Source organism: Drosophila mojavensis, unplaced genomic scaffold (genome assembly GCF_018153725.1).
Source record: "Drosophila mojavensis isolate 15081-1352.22 unplaced genomic scaffold, ASM1815372v1 contig_16, whole genome shotgun sequence".
NCBI lineage: Eukaryota > Metazoa > Arthropoda > Insecta > Diptera > Drosophilidae > Drosophila > Drosophila mojavensis.
In genome coordinates, this window is record NW_025318693.1 from 11,609,941 (window position 1) to 11,634,954 (window position 25,014).

Genomic DNA, 25,014 nt, shown 5'->3' on the forward strand with positions numbered 1-25,014 from the left:
ATACCAAGCTGCTATAAAAAATATTTCGAGTTGCATATCTTTATATAGTATATTTAATTCTTTAAATGTAATTTTTTATTTACTTTATATAGTATCTGAAGTTCTTATCAGGTATTTGCAAAGTCAAACGGTTCTTTTTTTGATAGAGCGAAAGTTTGATAAATAGTTTAAAGTTAATATACCGCTGTAGCTTATAAAATATTTAATAGTTTACCATACATTTGATAGTAAGAAGAGGAAATATTCAAAATCAATTTGAAAGCATTCAACTTACCATAACTTATGCGAAGGGCCATTTGCCCTTATCAAACCTTCAGCATAAGCATGAGAGACCACTGTCAAGGTCTGGGCCCTTCTGATAGTGATATCTGGAGCTCAACTCTTATAAATTCCAGTTCCAATTCCATTTTGTCGCGCTCTTACGATATTTAGTATTTGCCAGCTACTAACGTACTCTGCTTTCCGGCCTTATCGCTTATCTAATTCAACTGGGCCCAACAATAGAGTCCACCAACAGCAGTAACTCAATTTAATTTAGTCGCTATTCGTTGCCCGCCCCAAATGCGTTGATCACGGAAAGCTGTTGGCTCGGAAACTTTAGAATTTGTCATATAGCACGGGGTTTACGGCCGTCGAAATGGTTGTTACGTGCGAAATTAGCTTCGATAATAATAAGCACGGCACCTTCTACGCGGGTCAGCTGGTCAGCGGTTGTGTGACCCTTAAATCCGATAAAATCAAGGAGGTCCAAGGTATTCTAGCAATTTAAAAAAAAAAAAAAAAAATATATATATATATATATATATATATGTATATATAACACAATATACTATATATAGTGTTTTTTACGCATCGGAAATTAGAATGTCCATCAAATATTGGAATTATAAAGACTGGAGCGATAACGATAGCTGATAGTCCCAGCTAGTATATACTTTTATATATTTTTATGACGACATTGATTCGGATTTTTGTGTGTGTGGAATGCGAAAAACAGAACGATAAGAATTGTATATAAATAAACATGAGCTCTTTGAACGAAAGTTCCCCAACTAATATCCTCAAGTACAAATACCGTGCGATAAATGTATTAAAATATTGCTAACCTTAACGAGCTGTTCCCCAATGGCTATAAATGCCAACTAAACTCAATTTCTTATCAGAACGATTAACCAATTAAAGCTATTAGGCAATTAGTGATTCTTTAAATGGGTCAATATATTATCGTAGCACAGTAAAAAAAATCATTATCTGTTGGGCTTTACAGCGAGCTTATCACATGTGTGTATAGGGCCCATACTATAATATCATATTAGTTTATCATATCATCATAATCTTCACGACAGCTGCGATAGTCAAAGTCGTTGGCTACTCCATAACAAAGTGGAGCGAAAGACGTCTGGCATCAACAAAACTATTCTCGGGCCGAGAGGATTATCTAGCATCGCAAACATATCTAGTTGGCTCTGAGCAAAGTAAGTATACGAATTGTAAATCAATTCCAGAAGCTGCACAAGAAACGATAAAAATAGTCACTTAGCTTGGGACAAAGAAAACAACAAAATGATTCAGATCTTTCTATTATTTTTATTTTACAAAGAGAATTTCTGATAGAATTCATTTGTTAAAATAACATGCAATTGAAAGTATAGTTAAGTTAAGTAAACAAAAAAAAAAAAATTCATAATTAATCATGAGGGCTAGCTAATTCGTTTCAGCCCTGTTCATCTATCGAGTATATGAGCTCGTTGCTCGTCGTAATTAGAAATTTCTCTCTCTCCACTCCCTATACGTGCTCATATACTGACACACACAAATACGGTAGATAAACAGAGCTAGAATGATTCAGCTAGTCCTTCTGATTACAAATGGTTTATAGCTTCAGCTATTATATTATATCTCATATCTCTGGCATCTATGCATAAATACAAAATCAAAACCTTAATTAAATCATATATAGATTTATCAAGGCTCCGGGGAATTTCCTAGTCAGGCACTCCAGCTTGTTCATACTTGTTCTGCTTCTACTAATGATATTCTTCTAATATAGCCGAATATCTCTATAGATAGTTCTGTATCTTACAAATTAGTTTTAATTTAATATTAACTTTGATCTATAAATAAATTGCCCTTTAGGCAATGACAGGCATTCCATTCCGGCGGGTGTGCACACCTACAATTTCGCCTGCCAGCTGCCTTATCAGTGTCCCACATCCTTTGAGGGTCGCTATGGCTGCGTACGTTACATAGTCAAGGTGCTGCTGCTCCGACCCTGGAAATTCGATCAGGCCTATACACATGGCATCACTGTGCTGAAAATGATGGATCTTAACGTGGAAACGCCGCAACTGAGAGTGAGTATTACACAAGTCCATCCCCATCCCCCTCTCCATCTGCTGTAGCTGACTTATTTATCGCTTTTCTCTAGTTAGCTGCGCACAGCGAGAACTACAGAACCTTTTGCTGCGGACCTTTTAAGACTGCGCCCGTCAAAATGGAGCTGCACCTGCCCCAGTCGGGCTATGTGCCCGGCCAGCGAATACCTGTCACGGTGGTCGTGATCAATAACAGTGGCGTATCCGTCTCTGAGCTGCGGCTCTCGCTGGTGATGCTCATCCGTTATTTCAGTATTACGCCGGAGCACTCGCGCGTGGATCGCATTGTGATTGGCAAGATCCAGGGGGACTCCGTGCTGAAGCGAAGCACGGTTTCGCTGACCATCGATATGGAGGTGCCCAGCACGCCGCCCACCTGCCTCAACGTGTGCAATCTGATACAGATTGCCTATCAGCTGGAGGTGGAGGCGTTGATCAAGAGTCTGCGGGAGCAGCAGCTGATTACCATGCCCATTACGATTGGCACCTGGCCGCTGGCCCTGAAGACCTCCTCGGGGAAGGATGTTGTGCTGCAGCAGCCGCCAAGGCGCAGTGCACGGTACGAATCACAGCAAGACGAGCTGCCCATGATTACGGCGCTAGAGAATCAGCTCAATTCGCCAGACACAGGTAAGCTTCTCAAGTAGGTCTACCAAGCTAACCCAGCTTCATATCTAATTTCCACTCCAAAGCTGTGCCCAAGTTTGTGGAGTCGAAGCACACGTTGCGCGGCAACATCAACGAAGAGGAGCTACATGCCTTTGGAGTCAACGAATTTGCACCCTTATATCCTGTATACGACATTCCAAGCCCTCCCCCAGCTGTTCCGCTCAACGGTTACATTAACAAAAGCTTTCAGAAGGAAACATGAAAGCGCTTGCCGATGTTTTTGATGAAGCTCGAGATATTGATTTTGTTTTTAAATATAAAATAGGAATTGTTGAAGCTTTGCTGCGTTTCAAATGAAGAGAGATACGGAATTCGCTAACACTGCTAGCAGGGGTTGAAATGGCTTCAGCTGCGTTATATGTATAACAGTTTTTCGCTGTAGTACAATTTCGCGTGAGGGTTTTTGCATATACTGACTTTTTTGGGGGTGGTAAGAGATAGAATATAACACTGATAGAATATAACATAGGTAGAATATAACGCTTTTCATTTCAGCTAGCTGTTCCCACTATTTATTTTGGTAGAACAGCCGTTTAGTGCTGTTAAGTTTATACAGATATATAACAGTTTTCTAGATTTTATAATATGTATAAAAGAATGCGATTTGTAAAATAGTTTAGCAACGTGTGTCATATTTTGTTGTATAACAAATGTGTGGGTAAGTATAAAAGTATAAAATTAGGACAGCCCAGATAGAATAGTTTGCAAGGGTTTCACTTGTGGTTGTAAAATAAATGCTTCTGAGTATAACAGAAGAAGGAAACCCAGGTAGAATAGCTTGAACATGCACTAAGCAGGCAATGTACTAAATGCGTTTATATCTCTAAAACATATGTATTACACAATTTGGTATAATAAGACCGGTATATAAGTTAAAAGTGCTCCAATTTGGATCCGCCTTGCTTGTATAGCAGTTTATAGAAACAGTCTACTGGATGTCGTATAAGACTCATGCTACAGCTCAAAAAATAGCTATTTAGCTATGTCAATGTTTATAATACTGTTAAGTTAACTGCTTGCTTGAATTGTCCCAAAATGCAATATAAGTCGTTAGAAATGGATTCCACTATATACTGCTGCTCTATACTGCTTTCTTACACAGTTAAATAATACTATGAGCAGGCGTTTAAATCTATTATATTTATATAAAAAAAAAAAAAAAAAAAAAAATATAAAAGGAAAAAAAATTAGTAAAGTTAGCTTTAATTAATATTACATATATATTCATTTGAGCTGTAAATTTCCTTAATGTATTCCCTTTAAATGGCAGTGGGCGAGGGCGTATTATCTATTGGCTTACACACGACAACGAGCACGTCGCTTGTGGCTTTGGTTTTAATCTGCCCAGACTACTTTGATATTATCAACATGGGTTAGCATAAAAGTTCCGACTAAGCCCCAGCCACGTACTAACTGTTGTGAGGGTTGGCTGCGCCAGCTCCAACTACCGCTCCTGCTCGACCCCTGCCACCATTCCAGCCCTGAGCACAATCCTTCGTCCCACATAAACTAAATGCTAGCTCACAACATATTTAGTTTTTATTGTCACCTCAACTACGAGGAGGATTTATATTCAGTTGGGACGCGGTTTAATTGTCTCTCTTTGGTCCTCAAATTTGTTTGTGGGCAGGTTTCTATCCCCCTTATTTTTCGTTCTCTTTATTCTATTTTGGTTTGTGTGCTGCGTAGTGTTTTCCATGCGTTGCGGTCAGCGGCAGCCGCATTGCTGATGCCCCAAACTGAAATGCAAATCCAAAAATGCAAGAGATTTGCCACTTTTGTTTTTGTTTTTTTTTTTTTTTTTTTTTTTTTTTTTTTTTTGTGTTTTTGGAATAAGTTATAATCAGCTTGTTGAGATTAGAAGTGCAAGCGTTTAAATGACAGTTTGTTGTTTATGCTGATATTAGCACTGACAAGAGCCAAGCTGATTTGAGTATGCAGCTTGTCTATACCCTGTAAACAGAAACTGAGTAAAGGTATTCTTGGAAATAATGATTGTGAATTCTAATTTGAAATTAAACTTGGTGAAAAATATGGATATGATAGTTGAAATTTGAATGCTATAGTTTTTTTTTTTTTTTTTTTTTTTTTTTTTTTTTTTTTTTTGAGTGCTCATTATTATTAATATTTAATAAATATAAAAAAAATATATATATTCTTATTATAATATTTGAAATTCAATTCAAAACTAAATCAAATTTAATATTTTATTTTTATTTAAAAATGTAGATTTAAGCATTTGAAGCCAATTGAATTTATTTCGAAAGATATTAATTTTGTGAGAAGTCAGGATATCTACAAGTCGGGCATAGCTTAAATTATTTATTTACTCGTTTTTATTAACCGAGCTCGCACACTCAACTTTATTTATGGTCTGGACACATTCACTGGCCATTAAATTTCATTTAAGGCAATCCTAATAGCATTTAACTCGAGCTGAGAGTGCGTGGCAACTCTGGACCAGTGGAGAGAGTTGCTAAAGTTAAACGCCTTTAGTCACGTTACCAACATCGTTACAGCATTTAGTTGGCCCCAAATCCAGTTAGCCAAATATGCAGCAGTAATGGGAATGTACTCGCAGGGCCTACGCAATTTCCAACTATGTACAGAAGCGCACACACGCATACAAACATACATACACACGCATACATTGACTAACATTCACGCGAAGGTTTTCAGCTCGGATTCCAAGCTGTAAACGTCGAGTTTGGCTCTGACATGAAACTCTGCAGCAGAGAGCGTGTAAATAGCTAACATGACGGGAATTTGGCGGTAATTGGCATTTCGAATTGGCGTATCGACTTCCAAAGCTGGATAAACAAAATGTTGTTGAATTTCGCCTTGCGGCTTGCTGCACGCGTAACGGCACTTGCAACAAGCTTAACAGTTGTGCGGCTGCTTGCAAGCTGCAGTCTGAGCGAATGGCTGGATTCTCGATTCACGACAGAGGCGAGCGGATGGGTTGAAGTTTTTACTATTCATATAACTTATGTTGAGTGAAAAGCGTTAAAACCAATTTTATATATAGTAAACTATTATATACTATAATAAGATACTCGGATATTTATATATATGTTATGTGCTATACATACATACACATGTATTCAAGTTATGTGCACAAGAGATAATTCGTCTTCTAATAATTATTGATTGAATTATTAAGCTTAAATAATTATTGGCATTATTACCTTACCTCTTATGTCAAGTAGTCATAGACAAGTAGATTTTAATGAATATCAAATTGAATTTAATACACATATATATAAATTATAAATAAAATATTAAATAGAAAGAATTTTATGAATTTTAAATTTTAATAAATATGTATTATAATTTATTATTTATATATTTATTTTATTAAAATAATTATTATTTTTTCTATATTAAAATAATAAATACAAAGAATTCACTAAATTTAATTGAATACGAATAAATAACAAAAAAAAAAAAAAAAAAATAATAATAATAATAATAATAAAAATATATATATATATATATGTATATCTATAATATTAATAATAATAATAATAATAATAAAAAAATAAAAAAAAACTTTGAATTCTACTTTCCTTATAAGTTTTTTTTTTTTCAGAACATATTCAACTATTTGCTATAGCTTCACTTTTATTTAAATTCAAAAATAGTTCAACTTATGAAAGTATAACTAATATCTTAAAAGAACAAAAATGATTCAATAATACCACCAGCCCAGTGGATACACCTTATTTGTCTGTCCGTCTGTCCAGTTATGCCTCAAATCACAGCCATGTAAGGTCAGTGATATTATTGAACTATGCAAGATAGAGAGGTTTAATGGATGCATAAAGAATAATCATTAAAGAATATTAATCATGAAGATTATATTGTAAAACGGAGAAAATATAAGAGTACGATTTAAAGAATATGGGAAAAAATAATTAAAGAGGAGTATAGAGAGAGAGAGAGATTTGTTTGTTAAAAAAATATTCAAAATATTTTCCTATTGGATTTATACACTTTATCCATACCTCGTTGCTAGCAACTGCAATATTTAAGATTTCGATTTATAAATGTAAAGTATCTAATAATAATTAATATAAATAGTAAAATGTAATGCTACATTTAATTTAATATAATGGCATAATTTGTATTTAGTTATTTAAGATAAATATCATTGACTAAACTGGATAAAACTGAAATTTTATAAATTAATAATAATAAACTTTGATAAACGCGTATATATATATATTAAATTTATGTATATTAAATTTAGTTTAAATTACTATTTAATCTAATATCTGCTTTAATTCGACATTCTTCATACGACTCCTTTTCGGGCAGCAGCTATCTGCCATGGCCTTACCATACTTTATTTATACACTCATGCTATGCTTCGAGTGTTTGCCATTGCTATTTATAAATTGTCGACTGTATTTTGTGGCTTCGGGCAATGAGAGCTCGGTAAATATGCTTTGGCCCAGGCCTAATCACTGCAATGGATTTATATATAATTCAATTTAGATTTATGCGATTCGGTTCTCAGATTTATTTATTTCGCACTCAAGTGCTGGCAATTGATTAGCATACTTAAATTGCTTTTACTTTTTGCCACCCACCCACACTGGCAAACACACACACACGCACACATATTGGTAAAAGTCAGCTCATATGTGCCCTGATAAACATGTTCAGGTTGACATGCAGCAACAACAATTTGAAACTACAAAAACAACAGCGGGAAAGTGTTTTACATATTCGATTTGTTACTGAAACGCAGCTTTGTCCTCGTTTATCCATCTACTTTGCACCTTTGCGCCGCAAAGCGCGCTACACTTTTTTGTTGGCCAGAAATTCACACGTGTGTTTGAGGGTGTGCGCCGGCGTGTGTGTGTGTGTGTGGGCCTGTTGGTGTGAGTGTTGCGGCTTTCACGATTGTGCTGGCTGAGTCCTGCCTGAGTCCTTGATGCTGTTATTTGCGCATTGTGTTTGAGGTTGAAACGCGTGTGGCAACAATCACAAGTGAGTCGGCCTGCGTGCGTGGGTGTCTATGTGTCTATGTGTCCATGTGAGTGTGTGCGAGTGCGTGTATGTATGAACGTGTGTGTGTGTGTATCCAGCAATAAAGATGAGTGGGCACTTGTTGTTAGTGCAGCTGTTTTGACGGGCAAAGACTTTGACGTGTCTACAAGCCAAAGCAATTAGCGATAAGGATTCCGCAGCCATTGTTCCATTTGCTAATCAAATCGTAGCCCAATTGTAATACCCGCTGGGCATTCAACTCGAACCCTGAGTAAACATCACGCTGCAGTCTCCCTAATTTCCAATGGTGCCTGAACAAAGCACACTTAATCTCATTATGAATACTGTTCGTGGCATCCGCTGAAAGCAGTTTCTATAAAAACTAAAAGGATTTTTTCTTTTCGTCTCCTCTAATGGAAAAAGTTGTCACGCGCGCGTAATTCCAAACTTCATTGTCACATCACAAAAACGAGGCGAAAATGACAATTAGATAAACGTTCATACTAGACTATTGGATACCCTTAAATATACTATGAAGCCATCAGATGAAACAATGCTTTTTAACTGGAATAAAATATTGAAAAGACTCCGACTATAGTATGAAGACTGGTATTTTTAGTTAGAACTTTCGATTGACTTGTAAATAAACTACCTTATGGCATATTCGTTGTAAGATTGACTAGACCTGACTAGCTCATACCCTGCACATATGTTAATGGAAATAAAAGATAACATGGAAAGAAATATTTATTAAACAAATTATAAATGCGTACGACTTTTCTTGGTTACTCGTATACATATTCCAATAATTTTTATTTTCTTTTATACATATGTATGTATATACAAAGCAAGCTAGACATGTAGCCACACTTTGTTGTGATTTACATTAATGTTGGATTAATTTTTCTTTGAGATACCCATTAAAAATGTGTGTTTGCACAGCAAAAGTATGACGTATTTGATAAAAGTTTCATTTTTGGGAGGGAGAAAAATATCTCAACTCCGAAACATATCTTATATCTTTGTATTCATTACAGAATCCTGCACAGGAAATTTGATGCGTACAACTTTTGTGGTATATCAGCTACGCATAAAAAGGAAATAAAATTATAAATTTGTATCGTGCATGGAAATAGGATGAGTAATCGAAAAAATTATAGTCTCCTACTGTGTCTGGTATACAAGAATTTAAATTATAAATTTGTAGTCTGTCGTTTGCGTGGATTGTGTATGAAGAGAGACTGAAGGACAGACATGACTATATCAATACAGCTGGACCTCTTGAGCAATGATATATGTATATTTTTTTTAATGGTGTCTGGGTACTTTTACTACAACTACTACAAGTAATACTTCAATTACTACTACAAAGTACTATTGTTATTACTATTACTACTATTAGTAATACTTCAATTACTACAACTAAGTACTATTGTTATTACTATTACTACTACTAGTAATACTTCAATTATTATTATTACTACTAAGTATAATTGCTAATACTTCTACTACTATTATTACTACTACTACTAAGTACTATTGCTATTACTTCTACTACTATTATTACTACTACTACTAAGTACTATTGCTATTGTTTCTACTACTATTACTACTACTACTACTACTACTACTACTACTACTACTACTACTACTACTACTACTACTACTACTACTACTATTGCTACTACTACTACTTCAATTACACAAATTTTAATAGAATCATCGAGGCCTTCATTCCTATATTCAATGGTATAAACTATATATAGTTAAATGCTACAATAAATATATAATATAATATATATATATATATAATATAATATAATAATCATAATATAATATAATAATCATAATATAATATAATATAAATAATATAATAATTGCAAAAAAGGCTACAAGATACCTTTTACTTTTAGTAGAGCGCAGCGTGATTAAAGGAAAGTGTGTCAATACACATTTAATTAAATATGTATAGAAATAAATACTTAAATACTTAAATAAATATATAAGAAATTATTTCATTAACACATATGAGTTCAACTTTACCAATTAGACAGAAAAACCACATCACAACACATGACATGCTCTTTTCAGAATTCGAAACTGGGAACAGGGTATTGAAACTAACAGCAATGTAGGAAAGAAGAAAAGAAAGCAAAATTGTCAACACGCAAGGGTTAAGCCAAGTGGCCCAAAAAGAAAAGTTTTGCACCAACAGCCAACGCTGCGCTTGTCATGTGTAAATTTTAAGCTACTTTAGTGAGCTGCAAATGCAGGCTGGATAAGAACCAGAAGTCAATGCAAGCCAGACCAAAAGCAGCCAGACAGTTGGGCAACAGATAAGGCTAGTGGGGGTGGGGCTGGGCGTAGTTATATTCAATCAAGTACAGGTACAGCACCTGGCCAGCTGCAAAGTTTGACTCACAGTCGAAATTGAAGTCGAGGTCAAAGTTTATGCCAGACACAAAATCAATGCACTTACCACGCCCCCTGCTCCTGGCATAGGTGCTGCACAGTGTCAGCGCGCAAAATTTCATAAATCAAAGTAGTGCAACGACTCAAGCAACAGTCGAGCGGCAGACAAGTGCAGTCAAAGGGTCCACGGGCTATGGGAATTGGTCGCGTAGCACAGAGATTCAAGTTCTGCTCACGCCACAGTAATTGCTTTATGCTGTGAAGCGTGACGCGGTCAACAACGCAACGTGAGCAAACCATTTTTGATATTACACACTCAGACTCCCCACACACACAAGCATACTTTCATACACACATACATACATACATGCCGAGCTCTCTATATAGACATAGCATTTTGGCCAACATGAAAAAGTTAAAAAGTTTTATGATATTTCAGCTATTTGATGCGTTCGCCTGTTGGATTTTTGTTGCCCTCAAGTCCTAAAACACGCACATACTCACATACACATACATGTATGTACATATATATTCTACGGAATATGTTGCTTACAGTGCATTGATTTTGTAAATGGATAACAGAGCACCGTTGTCGGGGCAGACATTCGCTCTGCTGCACGGTAAATATCCTTTCTTAAGGTGCACTCGGAAGGCAGTAAAAATGTGAGTGTGTGTGTGTGTGCTTAATAAATGTTTTCGTACACAAAATTTAATACAGTACTTTATGTTATTTTAGGTGAGCGTTTTAATTTCCTTTCTTAAAAAGAAAACAACATTATTAAAAAATGAAAATAAAAATAATATTAAACCTGATGGAAAAGTAATTTTCCATTTCAATCAATTCTTTTATTCAATGCTAAAAATTCCCTTAGAAAACGAGTTAACCGCAATGAATATTTTATGATTTATGTATAAAATATTTTACTTTTTCTCGAATTTAAAAAATACATATGTTTGATTGTTTATCAAAATATTTTCAACATGGGAGAAAATGCGTAATAATATTTACGCAAATTTAATGAGTTTTAAATTTTCCTTTATGCGCTATAATAAATTTAATTTAATTATGAACACATTAGCAGTTATAGATAAAAAAGAGTTTAATATTAATTAATTATAGAAAAACAAATATTTGTTTAACTTGTGTCACTAATGTTAACATTCTTTTGTATAAAGCTGTTTTATGTCAAAACCATTTTTTTTTTTATTGGTATAAAAATCTATTCACACTCACACACAGTCAGTCGAATGTAGCCATGAAATTGTTGCTGATAAAGCAAGTTAAGAGGATATAAAAACTGAGGGCAACACCTGAAATAAAACAAAAACTGCAGAGAAACTAATAAATTAAAAAGCTGGCGGCAATGAAATTAAAAAAGAGCATACAATCCATTTGTTTTATAAAGCAACAAAATTTACAATGCTACACAAATACCAGTGTAATTATCTTTATAGAGTGCTTCACACATACACACACACATACAGACAAAGCTAATATGCAGTTTCTTTGAGAATTTTATGCCACAGGCTAGAACTATGCAGCGCCGTCTCTCACACCAACCTGCGAGTGTATTATATTCATGACAGATTTATGCTAAAAAGAGAAAATAAAAAACCAGTCATCTATATATATATATATATATATATATATATATATATATATATATATATATATATATATATATATATATATAAACCACGGACGTGCTGATGATATCGGGCAGGTGGCGAAAGTTTATTGCCCATACGACTTTAGCCATATGCCCCCATGCGAGAGCTGGGATTGCCAAAGGAGAAATGCTTTTGCTGAGAAAAAAACTTATATATATATAAGTATATATGCGAGCTGAGGGAACAATTTGCGAAGCTGTCGCTCTAATTAATGGAAGACTTTGCCACACAGACAACAGCACAAAGAAAATTTTGCTAATTAAAAAAAAAAAAAAAAAACAAGTAAAATAAGAATTTGGTATTCGAGTTTACCCAACTACCTCAATACACCGTAAGCAATTACTATTTCCACTTCTGGTGTAAGTCAAGCGGGAGACAGTTAAAACTTTGATTTCAAACCTTCAAATTATTTTCGGAATGACAGTCTCATTTGACAATTCAGATTTTATATATATAAAAATATTTTATAAGTTAATAAAAATATTAAAATAGTAGATTGATTTTATATACTGATTTTATGTACTGATATATGAACATATTAACTTTTATCTCTAAGCAAATCTTGAATCCAAAAATCATAGTACGCAATAAAAATAATTAAATATTTAATTAAAAATAATTTTCATATAGATTTTCATGATTAATTTTAGATTCATTTTATTTACTGATATACAGATATATCTGATCTCTATCATACACATTTGTATAGGTGTGTTGACCACTTAAATAGGCAAAACCAATATACTCTCTGCCACAGTGCGAACAGTGTATACAAAGTGCAACAGTAAGAACTCCGGCAACTATTGCACGGATTCAACTTCTTTAACTGCTGGGCAAAGCGTAAATTCTCTTTGCAGATTTATAAAGTAAATTGTACAAACATATATAAGTACATATATACATATATATTACGATATATAGAGGTATTTGTGCAGCATGGCCATTTCTTGTGATTATTTCTAACAAGTTGGGCCCCCGTGTTGCAGCAGCCATACAAATTGCTCGCGGCCTGCAAGTAATTGTCACTGCTTCGTTGCTTTGGATATGGATTTGGATTTTGGATTTTGGACGCGGGCTTTTGTTGGGCTTTGCCGTCGCTCAACATCATTAAATGTACATAATGGAATTGCTGTGATTTGTTTCGCCAGCTCAAGATTTATTATCTCGCTCGGCATTTTCCAGCCGAAAAAATCGGCTTTATGTTACGCTTGCCTGATGACGGAGTGCAGCCAGACGAGAGCGAGTAACGGGAATGGGAACAAGAGCGACAGGACACGAACATAAGATGGCAGCTCTATCTTCCCTTCACTGCATAAACATTACAATGACAATCAAAGACGCTTACACAAGGACATTTGTGAGAATTTATTGCAATTGCAAAACTTTACGCATTTAATTTGCGCAAAATTTGCTTATGATTCGAAATTGAATTAACCTGATGAAAACTTTTGTTTTCAGGGGGCTGTTCTTATATACGGAAACTCTTATTATTGATGTTGATGTTGTTTGAAAAAGTATTTAGATCATAAAACATGAGTGTATTTGATATAGATGGATATAAAACCAATTTTCCACAAAGTGTTCATTTATTATCTCACTTTATGTTCAATATAAATTATTATTAAATTAATAAAATAAATTATTTTTTGTTTTGATAAGAAATATTCTTCAATTTAGATACACAATTTAAAAAATATATATATATTTTTGTATTAATCTAATATGAGATAACTCTAAGGGTGATGTATTCTCTTCATATTTTGCCGCATATAAGACAAAATTTATTACAGAGCAAATGTCTGTTTATATCGATGTATTTATTTTACTTAACATTATAGCAACGAATATTTCGAAACTTTTGCTAATAAATAGTAAAATTTCTATGCAAATAAAAATGGAAATTGCAAACTGTTTTCCCCTTTATGCATATAGGGCAAACCATCTTCTCCATATATTATTCCTTTTAAAAGCTATTTATTTTTTTTTTTATGAAAAATTCGTTTGCTCTCTTGTAGATATATGCATTTTCTGAAACACCCTAACATTTTACAAGCCATCTAACATTTGATGCTGAAGTTTTGCTGTTGTTGAGCTCGTCATTTGCATTTCTGGCTCTTCACCCGTCAAAGTTTGTGAAGAAGTTTTGCTAGGCATCACATATGCTTGAGATGAAATTGTGGGACTTCATTTTAATAAAATATGTTGACTCGGACTTGAGCAATAGCTGCAATAGTTGAAATTAATTGCTTGTAAAGCAATAGAGACTCAATGCCAGGAGGCTAGCTCCAAGGTGACCTGCTTTTAGCTAGTAGTTCGCAAATAAATTAAATGCTGACCATGACAAAATGCTGTCACAGAATCCATTTGGCTTTCCGCTCAAGTTGGGAAAATTGGTGAGATGATATCAGATGGTCTTAACCGTAAAGTTTGAATAAATGAGTATACTTTGCAATGCATGTTGAAAGGAATGGGATGATGCGACTCGACAACCAATGGTAATTAAGGAATATATACTTTTTAGTTAATCTGAAGAGAGGGGTCTACAGTAGCTGTTAGAGTTGTCGAAATGGGAAACAAAAGTTCGCAATTCCGAATTTCTAGCTTCAATTGTGACAAAATGCATTGCGCCTACACAGACCAAACAACAGTCCCTCAAATCAATATATTCATTTCAACTCATGAGCGAGTATTAAAATAAATAATCCCTGTTAAGCCTTGCGCTTCAGTGTAAATGAAAATCTGCCTCTTAATCAGCGTAATACCCAACATCTGGTTGTTAATTTACCATTAACATATCATTTACATATTAAATCTTCATTTTTAATTCGTAATTTTTAATTATTTATAATGGTTTTCCTTTTTTCAGATTTTTATACTCATTCACGAAAGTGAATCAGTATATTGGTTTTGTGCAATGTCCGTCTTGCTGTCCGTCCGTCTGTCCGTCTGTCCGTCTGTCCGTCTGTCCGTCCGTCCGTCTGTCCGTCTGTCCGTCTGTCCGTATGAACGCAATCTATTTCGGCGCTATTGAAGCTAGAGACTTGAAATTTGGAACACATACTCGTGTATATCTCCGATTTATAAAGTGTTAAAATTTTCCCGATCCGCCCACTAGGGGCGTGGCAAATCGGAAAATGCATTTTCCGATATACCAGAAATCATGTTTGTTGAAGAGCTAGAAAGCTGAAATTTGGTATGTAGGTCCGCGTTGACCACCCAAGATCACAAGCTATGGCGGATATATCTACGCCCATTGGGGGCGTGGCAAATCGGATAAAACTGTATCTCCTAAAGTTGTCAACCTAGAATACTGAAATTTTGCACGTCAGCTAATGGTATGATTCTATAAAGTCTAAAGATAAATTATAAGTCTACGCCTATTGGGGGCGTGGCAAATCGGACCTGAAGATATAGTGATTTTTTAAATTCTCCTATATTTTGGACACTATTGATGGCAGAGACCTCAAATTTTGTATATATACTCGGACTGATCACCCAAGACCAAAAAGTTTTGTCGGATATATGTCCGCCCACAGGGGGCGTGGCAAACCGCAAAAGTTTATATCTCCAAAAGTATAATAGCTAGAAGCTTCAAATTTGGATAGTTGAGTTACTGGTAGGCTTCTCTATCGATTCCCCAAAAATAATTTTTACGCCTCTATAGGGGCGTGGCATATCGAAAAATACCCTGTAATTTTCACATTTCTTGAGGGTAAGCATTCAAACTTTGCAGTTAGGGTACCGTTATCTCTTTCTAAAAACTGACCAAAAATGAGGTGTCTACGCCCAGTTGGGGCGTGGCAAATCGGAAAAACCTGTATATTCTACAGTATCAGAGCGAAACTTAACTACTAAATTGTTGATGGGATGTGAATGAGTATTCCGCAGTCGGTAACGCCCGACTGCAACGTTCTTACTTGTTTAATATGAGTTTTTTTCAGCATATGTGAAAATTTCCTATTGTGAACGTGGGGTGCATATTTTAGCATTATAATTTGAGATGTGTAAAGAAGCATAGAAAATTAAAATGTGCGCTGACAAATTAAAATTGAAGCAAATCAATATATCGATTGGACTCGTCGAAGGTATTCCAAAGACAATCCCCAATTCTCTGTATTGTCTTCAAATCTCTGTAGACTTTTGGGCTGCCAAATCGAGAGCAAAATCCAAGTTCAAACACAAATGTCGCCCCATTTATCTAGCTGTTTGTTGTTTTGGCTTGGCAAATTAACCACATTTGATGGTATTTGCGGGCCGCATGCACTTAATACGCGCTACGTGCTGGAATCTATAATTAATGCTGGGACGACGCGTGTAATAAAATGAATTTTTTGATAATGTCAAACATTTGGGCCGTGGCTTTCATCACAATAAACTGACATTTGGGATTTGCCTACCAGAGTTGCGGTCAGCTTTTTGGGCAAATTAAATTTGTTGTCATATGCTTAGTCTCTAATTCGAGTGTGAATAAAATAAATAGAATGATGTTTGTATGTTTGTATGTTTTTGAATAAGAGATTTAGCCTTGTCCTTGTCGTAGAATCTTCAATGATGTCCCTCAGCCCATTTGATGACCTTAGGAGATGGCTGTCAATACCTTGCTCATGCTTGAATAGCTTTTGACTGACTCAGAGCGTTTAATTATTGCTGTGTTTTCATTTAAAGCACCAAAATCATGTTTTTCTATTTCATTAGAACTAATGAATAAATTTACTAATATTTCAATCAACTTTGTTGCCTCATAGATAATTCAAAAACATAATTTCATTTGTAGATACTTTGTTGTTTCGGCTCCATAATGTATTTATTTACCTCAATTCTTAAATAAATAATAAAAATCACTGACAAACTATAAAGAGCTATCCATAAGCGGCTTCCTTCTCTCTCCCTCTCTATCTCTCTCCTTTTCACCTCTTCTCTTATTAAATGCGACATAATCGAGTTGAGTCTGCTCTGACTACTCACATTTGACGAGCAGTTTCTTAACCTGATTAAACTTTCATTGGAGCTGATTCTCGCTTGGGTTTTGAGCGGATTTAAAGTTTGTTAAAAGCAAAACTTTTGTTTTTACCTGGCTGGCTGGCTGCTTTCTAACAGCGAACTGTAGCTTATTTTTTGTTAGACCGGCTTAGCTTCTGTGTGTGTTGAAAATAGACGCCAAGGTGATTAATATTTCACTCAGATGCTATTAGCATAGCTGGCACTTAGGCGCACTCTGCACACCCAATTATACAAGCTCGACTTGGCTGGCTCGTTGACCTAATGCGTGTAATTCATTAGCTGCAATTAGAGTTCGATTGAAGGTTCAAGGTCCGTTAGCGACGGAGCAAAGAGCCAATGCTGGCAATGTTGCCACTGCCATTGAACAGACATGTAGCACTTCATTACTGGCCCACACTCCACACTCCACACTCCACTCTCTGCTCTGGCATTTCTCGATCTGCTCTATGCGAAAATTATAATAATAATGTGGTCGTTTGCTTTCACTGGTCCACGTGCTGCGTTGGCGTTGTTAAATGCGTCCTTAATAGGCACAACATTTGTGGCAATGTTTTTACAGCACACACACACGCACACTCAGACTCCTTTGGCTGCTTTTGTGCGTGGCTCATAATTGTGTTACATTTTCCTTTTGCCGAAAATCAAATGAAAGCGAAAAGAAGCATTTATTAAGATGAAGCAAGAGCAACAACTGTTAATGTAGATTACCCACATATATTATTCATGATGTGTGCATTGGCTTTTGATTCGGTTTCGCCTTTATTGCAATCACATAATTCGCCTTAATTGCAGTTGTTATTTTATTACTTATTGTTTTTGTTATTTTTAACCGGTGTGTGTGCGATACTGTTAATTATGTACTTGATTGGACTTTTAACAATGAGTATAATAAATATTATAACAACCCTAATAAAGAGGGGAAAAAAAAACTAATTAAAGTGTTAATGGGAAAGCTTTTTTATTATTTGTTTATTTATTTTGTGACTGATGTAGGTCAAATTGTTTTACGCACTGTCAGTTAGTTCATCACTTTGAAGGCTATGCTGGACTACATTTGGGTTGACTGCCCTAACTCGTTGCATTCGATAGTTAGTCCGTATTATTTTGAAAGGTGATGTAAGTCCTTCTGTGTGTGGTCTGTGGTAATAAATTTAAGCTGAAGTGGCGGACTCTTCTTCCTCTTCTTAATTTCCTGCATAATAGCCTGTCCTCCTCCTCTTCTTAATTTGCTGCATTCTAGTCTCTTCCAAATTTGTGCTTGCTTTTGGCCTCCCTCTATATTAAAATAAAATGGTACTGGTACTACTGTCGCCCGCTTTTCCACCTTAAGTAGCATCTAAATTGAATCGATGCAAATGAACAGAGAGTTTTGTGTCAATTAAATAAACGTTCATCTGGGCTTTTAGTTCAGTGTCAGCTCTAGATCAGGGTAACATTTTGTCTACCGTACTATTTCATTATTCATTGCGTGCCTTATCACTCACTCACATTGCGCGCTTACGTCCACTCGTATCTCTATCTCGGTTTGAATCTGCTTAACCGTTTTTAACTGAGAAGATTCAACCTTTCGAGTCCTCGTTTGAATCAAGTTGAAACAAGTGAAGCAGCACGTGATATACCCATATGTATGTATGTATATATATGTCGGTTATTTCTGCAGATTAGATAATTTAGGGAGTGACTCGTGTCCCTGTGTGTTTAGTCAGATGAACATTGTAAATTCAAAGCTGAGGAACTCAATGAACATTGGCACACTTAATTCGATTTTACAGATACATACATACATACATACATACATACATACATACATACATACATGCATACATACATACATAGTACTGATATTGGCAATTGAAGCTCTTCCCAAAATGTCCAATTGTTACATTTTCATTGAAAGAGTAGTTGAGACTAAAAGCAAAAACAGAATGAAGTTGAAAATTGGATCAAATTGAAATAAATTAACAATTATATACAAAAACAAAATTTGAAATATCTTAAATTTCGCCACTTTGAATGCCCTTACCGTCGAAATATGTCTTCAAGCGATAGTTCCAATGTCAATAATGTCCTGAGCCCGAAAGTGCCGTGCTATGGCTCTGATAACTTTGGCTGTGATCAAAATGATTGCAATGAATCGCTACAGCCATTGCGATTGCTATCCAAGGATTTGTCCAGAGAACGAAATAGCTATCGCGGCAGGAGAGCGACGCTGCGGCGCTTTACTGCCGAGCTCAGGATGAACAGATCTAAGGAGAAAGACTTGGAGCAAGCTAAATTATCTATTAATGATGTAGCGAGCGGCAGATGTTCAGCATTGGAAATGGATCAGGAAACGAGCAGTGAAGACTGCAGGCCTAAGAAAAAGTCGTATTCGGATGATTTGTTCGTTAGCCGTCATCCCAGCTATACGATCAAGAATGTCGATTAGTAAAGCCAAATGCCAATTTCAATTTCAGTGCGAATTTTGTAATTTCAATCTGGTTCCATCTCAGTGCTCTGGAGTGCGAGCTTGTTTACACGCAGGCGAAAAAGAAATACAATGCGCAGTTGCGTCGCGAAATGGAAAACTTTATTGAACAAAGGCCCTTAATATCCGAACAGTTCATCATCAGAAGGTAATATATGTATGCCCTTGTCTGATACTCAAATAGGCTTTAGATTTATGTGTTGTCTCAATTCTTTCAAGGCTTTTTGCCTATTCCACGCTGTGGCCACCACTCCATACGAAGGAAGAGCTGGACTATTTTATAGCCAACTTTTTTCAGCTGTCGCCGAAGCAAAAAAGTCGCTTAAATTATTTAATGACAACCGATATAGTTTAATATCAGAAGCAATGAAAAGAGGTTTAAGTGCAAATCTAAATATGTTACTTTAATATTGCATAAGTATTTTTAACATAAATATATTTGCAAGTAAACTTCTATTTACTGTAGTGGTTTGAGTTTAATTTAATTTGCATTTCATTAGAATGGCAAATATTTATTTACCTATCGATTTATTTATTTAATTACTATTTGCGTTTTATATATTTAAGATTTAAAATTTTTGTTTTCTTTTGTTGTTCTACTTCTGTTTTGTTTTGTTTTTTTTTTTTTAATTCAAGTGTTCAATAAATAAAATTAAGCATTAAATACAGTGCTCCATATATATGTGCACATATGTGCATATCCAGGCATTTTTATTATTATTATTATTATTTTTTTTTTTTTTCAATTGATTTTGATTGTTCAGTCGTTCATGAATAAATTCAAACTCATTCAAACTTTTTGTGTTTCTCACATTTAACGGGCGATTGTTTGTACATTTGTCCTGCTCTTTGAGGGGAAATCTGCCATTTGTCAAATAATATTTTATAACTGACTTTTATTTCTGTTTTTCTCTTTTTTTTTTAACTTATTGAAAAGCCATGCAACTGTGATTATATGTGTCATGTGTATGTGTGTTTATATATGTGTGTTATTATGTTTCTGCCACACAACAATATATGAAATATGCGAGTTATTATTGACCTGAGAATAAATATGTGTTTTGTTCGGAGTTCCGTTTGTTTGCATTGTTTTTGTGCTTGCCAATTAATGTTGATTTCAATTAAATTGATCAGAAAATGCATTCAATTCAGCAGAATTTTATTTGTGTCAGCCCATCACACGAAATATTGAGTGAGCTCAAAAGAGGAGCTGTCGTTACAGGATATCTACCTGTCGAGAATGTCATGTTTTATGTCATAAGTATCAAAAATTTGGTATATATAGAATTAAAATTGACTCTAAGTAAACTAATAAATTGATTTAGCCTCCTTTTAAACATGTCAAATGTTATTGGCATCAAAAAGATATTTTATTCATCAAATAGAATGAACTTAGAGTATTATTATATTAAGAAACAGATTTAATCAGGGCAATTAATTCCACATTAAACCTTTGGTATCTGATGTTAAACGTACTATGATTATCATATTTGTAGCTCAAATATTCAATTAATAATTTTAATAATCTGCTTAACTTCTACAGCTTATATAAATGTTAAAAACCAGTAAAATGAATAACAAAAATAAGACCCAAGAACCTTTTTTTTTTAACAATTGAACTCAGAATCACCGAACTATGTAAAGATTCAAAACCCCAGCTGAATATTAATCCACAAAATTCTTGGAAATCATTACGAGACCGCCCCTATCCGCTAGGCGTCATAAAATACAGGAGGGTAGGAACAATTATTGAAAGCACTTTGCATGCCCGAGCTCATTTTCACATCGGCCCATGAATATTTAAGCCAAATAATGCGTTTTCTTAGGCAGCTAAACACTCTCCGCGGCCAGTTACAAATATGCAAAATATTTGCGGTTTTCGCGCTCGCTAGCTCCCAGTGCCTGCCTTTTATAAAACTTTAATGTTAAGTACAGCCAAATTTGAAGAGCTGCTGTGGGCGTGGAAAAAGTGGTCCAGGTAAAAATCATCGCAGCCGCGGCCCACATCCGCAACTTTATGCAATAAATTATAATTTCCGCATGCTGGGCCGCTATATATATACATATGTATGTATATACTACCTGTATAGGATTTTTTTTATATTCGTGGTACACCTGTAAGGGATTCAGCTGCCGGCCAATGGCTCGCCTGGTCATTTCCCGTTGCCATGAGCTTATGAAAAGTTGGGGCGCAGCGCAAAACAAAAACCCAAAAAAAAAAAAAAAAAAAAAAAAAAAACTGCCGCATGGCTGCGAGGTGTGCGCCAATTTCCGGCGTGAGTGGGCATGCATGAATCGAGACTTAAAAATATTTAAAATGTTTGCCTAGTGATACGCCACATACATAAACATATATATTCATTTTGTTTGAGTGCATATGTTGCCAGCAGCACAGCAGACAAATCGTTATTAATTGCTGCGGCAGCATCTAGCACTTTGTTGCGACTATGTATTTACACTGAAACCGTTTGCTAATCATTAGCAACAGCAGCTGTAAGAGCTGTAGCTATGTAGAAAGCAGCGGCAATCAGATAATTGGAACACATCACGTATACGCACTGTCAGCACTGGAGCATGTGCAGCATTTACTCGAGATGCTTCAAGTACATGTATATAGATAAAGTAACTTGAAAATACTTTTCATCATCTATTATATATATATATAATTACGTAAAATATATTTTTGCTTATTGTATTTCGATACCTAAATATTACACATACGCCCTGTAAACACATCTGCACATGTTCAATTTAATTCAAGACCAGAATGTAACAAATGAGCTTTACTAAGTTTTAGTAATTATTATAATTAATATATATTAAATTAAAAAATTATTACAATTTGAAATTGTTTCATTTTCTTATTCATTTCATTTATTTGGTCAACAGACAGAAATATGTGGTTTATATATATATTAAAGAACAACATAATTGCAATCAAAGTTTTTCAATATCTCATCAAATTTTGTTTGCCAATTTTAACATTAAGAAATACCTCATATAGACAGACAGATTTTCAAAGCTCTATGCAAATTTTAAGAATAATAATTCAAAAATTAATTTTATAATAATTGATATTCCAACTAGTGAACCTCACAATGAAATCTCTTCACACGTACAGAAATGTTTATTTCCATAAACTGTAATTGAAAATCATTTCTTTATATATTTATGATATTTCCATGCACATTTACAATTGCTATAATCACATTTCGATTTATTTGTTGATTTCTCTCCCGATTCTCCTTTCAGCCGTCCAGCATATTGCTCCAGCATTCCCTATCGAGCTACACCATCGCGTGCTGGCCATAAATGTGCTACAGATGAAATGAATGCGGTTAGTAAATATGTGTTACATATTTAACAAACAGTATTCCTGTGCAATCATTGCCAGCCAGGGTTTGTGAGGATTGCCTTTGCTTCTCCCGTTTTATAGCATAATTTTTATCATCTGCTCTTATCATGCGCTCTAACCATAAACCTGCATGAAAGGGTAGCTTGGTCTGTGAGTGTAGGGATGTTACGGGAATTAAAATAAAATTATAATATATATCAAATAACTTGATCTAAAGATATCGAGTATACTGTGAGAGATATATATAAATAAAATTGGGAATATGCAATTTGTTTAATTTAAGCAATTTATTTGATATCTCTATATACTAATGTATAATTCAAATACAAAACTGATGTATTTGTAGTACAATATTTTTATTTTATTTATTTATTTTTTTTTTAATATAAAAGAATAATAATAATATAAAAATATAATAAAATTAATTTCATTCAAAACAGAAAATAAATAAAAATAACAAATATTACTCGTAAATAATCTTATATTATTGTGTTAAAATAAATAATGTACCTACTATACTCATATTCCAGATCCAATAAAAAATTCGGATTTCTTCCATTCATATATTGTGCCACATTTCTGTCTTTTGAACAGAATTTGTATTATTTTTGCATATCCTTAAATCGCAGTCATAAATTTACTTTTACATTTACATTTTTTATAAGCAAAACTCGCTTTATTTATATGTGTGTCTAGTTCACATTTCGATCTATCAAATATGATTTAGTATGTTTGCATACACCTCTACTCTCTATGCCCTATACAGTTCTACAGCTCCTTAAACATTTTAAATCCTAGTCCGAAACATTTTCGTACACTTTAAAGCTGTTGATGCTTAACCTGCTTAAGTGCCAAATATATGTATAGTTTCACTTCAAGTACATTTCACACTTAACTTTTGATTATTTTTTAACTTCAACTACCAGACGCAATCGAGAAGTACATTTCATATATATCTTTATCTTTTCCAGCTCTGTGTATCCACAGGGTAAATTGCAGTCATGCGTTGCCGACCTTCGACTTTTTTATGCTCAATTTTCTCAACTACAACTCTTCTGTCGGTCTGTCTGTGTGAGAGAGTGTGTGTGTGTGTGTATATATATAAGTGTGTGCTTGCGTCTGTGTTTGTGTTTGTGTGCTGCCATGGCGGTCCTTTGGTCGTAACTTGCGCTCAGGGCTCACAACACTCCAGTTTTGTGGCACTGCGAAATGCATTTCATACGCAATAAAAATACACTTGCCGAGTGGTTTTACAGCTCGACCGTTTCTTTTTGGCTGTCGCTTCTTTTAGCGCCGTTTTGCTATAATATTTCCTACTTATACAATAAAAAACCCAAAAGTCACTCGCTCTGCTCTGCTCAGCTCCTTATGAGTGTGTGTTTGTGTGTGTTGTTATTTTTTTAAGGAAATTTAATGAGCTACTTAATGTTGTTGTTCAAGCTCCGCTGTTGCAGTTCATTTTTTCAGTTTTTACGATTTTAACAAGTTGGTTGTTAAATAAATTTAAATTACAATGTCCCAGGCGCCCTTAGCACTGCTCCGCCCAGTTCATTATGATGTTGCACTAAATAAATAAAAAAAAAAAGCCAGAGGGGAATGAGTGTAAATAAGTTCAATTCATGGAGTGTGCTGCCAATTTATTAACCTGGCCAACAAATACTTCATCATTTCAACAGCTCACGTTTATATACATATATTCGCTGAGTGCAAAATATTAATATTTAATCTAATTTCCATTTTTTTTTTTTAAATGCGAAAAATATGGGCATGATATGAAAAACTGCAACATCACGTTGTATGAATATTTACCTTAGGCTTTTGTTGTGCGTCGATGACTCACACTTTTAGTTTGATTTTTGAGGGTTTTGGTAATTGATGGCACTTAGGTCAGCTTTTGAAAAATTGAGAAGGAAAAGTGGAAAGATTTGTTAGATCGAATGCTGACGCAAAGAGCGTTTCGAATACCATATTTTCAATTCGGGATGGGTGGAGAGGTTTCTCTTAAAGAATAGTAATTTTCTGCAGTTTATAAAGGTAAAGATGTTTTTTAATGGATTTATGAATAT

The 25,014-nt window shown here is 34.6% G+C and overlaps 2 protein-coding genes and 1 long non-coding RNA gene across 5 annotated transcripts; 2 read left to right on the forward strand and 1 right to left on the reverse strand.

Moving 5' to 3' along the window:
• The first annotated feature begins 531 nt into the window (after window positions 1-531).
• On the forward strand, window positions 532-3,320 carry LOC6572626 (arrestin domain-containing protein 17). Its single transcript, XM_001998696.4, has 5 exons — window positions 532-752; window positions 1,347-1,475; window positions 2,137-2,354; window positions 2,429-3,005; window positions 3,068-3,320. Exons 1-5 carry the CDS (start codon window positions 638-640, stop codon window positions 3,244-3,246), a joined length of 1,218 nt encoding a protein of 405 aa, XP_001998732.1. The 5' UTR covers window positions 532-637; the 3' UTR covers window positions 3,247-3,320.
• Window positions 3,321-18,068: 14,748 nt separating this feature from the next.
• Window positions 18,069-18,698, reverse strand: LOC116804780. The gene is made up of 2 exons (XR_004364789.2): window positions 18,615-18,698; window positions 18,069-18,462 (listed from the first exon to the last, which is right to left on the reverse strand). It is a non-coding gene; the product is annotated as an uncharacterized LOC116804780 (long non-coding RNA).
• A 326-nt stretch (window positions 18,699-19,024) lies between these two features.
• Window positions 19,025-22,972, forward strand: LOC6572625. Of its 3 annotated transcripts, none has more exons than XM_044007474.1 (3): window positions 19,025-19,553; window positions 19,619-19,741; window positions 22,846-22,972. In XM_044007474.1, exons 1-3 carry the CDS (start codon window positions 19,159-19,161, stop codon window positions 22,955-22,957), a joined length of 630 nt encoding a protein of 209 aa, XP_043863409.1. In that variant the 5' UTR covers window positions 19,025-19,158; the 3' UTR covers window positions 22,958-22,972. The 3 variants fall into 3 exon arrangements, with proteins under 3 accessions (XP_043863409.1, XP_032589337.1, XP_001998731.2); XM_032733446.2 differs by lacking the exon at window positions 22,846-22,972 and adding an exon at window positions 19,813-20,058 and having other exon boundaries at window positions 19,032-19,553; window positions 19,619-19,750; XM_001998695.4 differs by lacking the exon at window positions 22,846-22,972 and adding an exon at window positions 19,813-20,058 and having other exon boundaries at window positions 19,033-19,553.
• The last annotated feature ends 2,042 nt before the right edge of the window (window positions 22,973-25,014 follow it).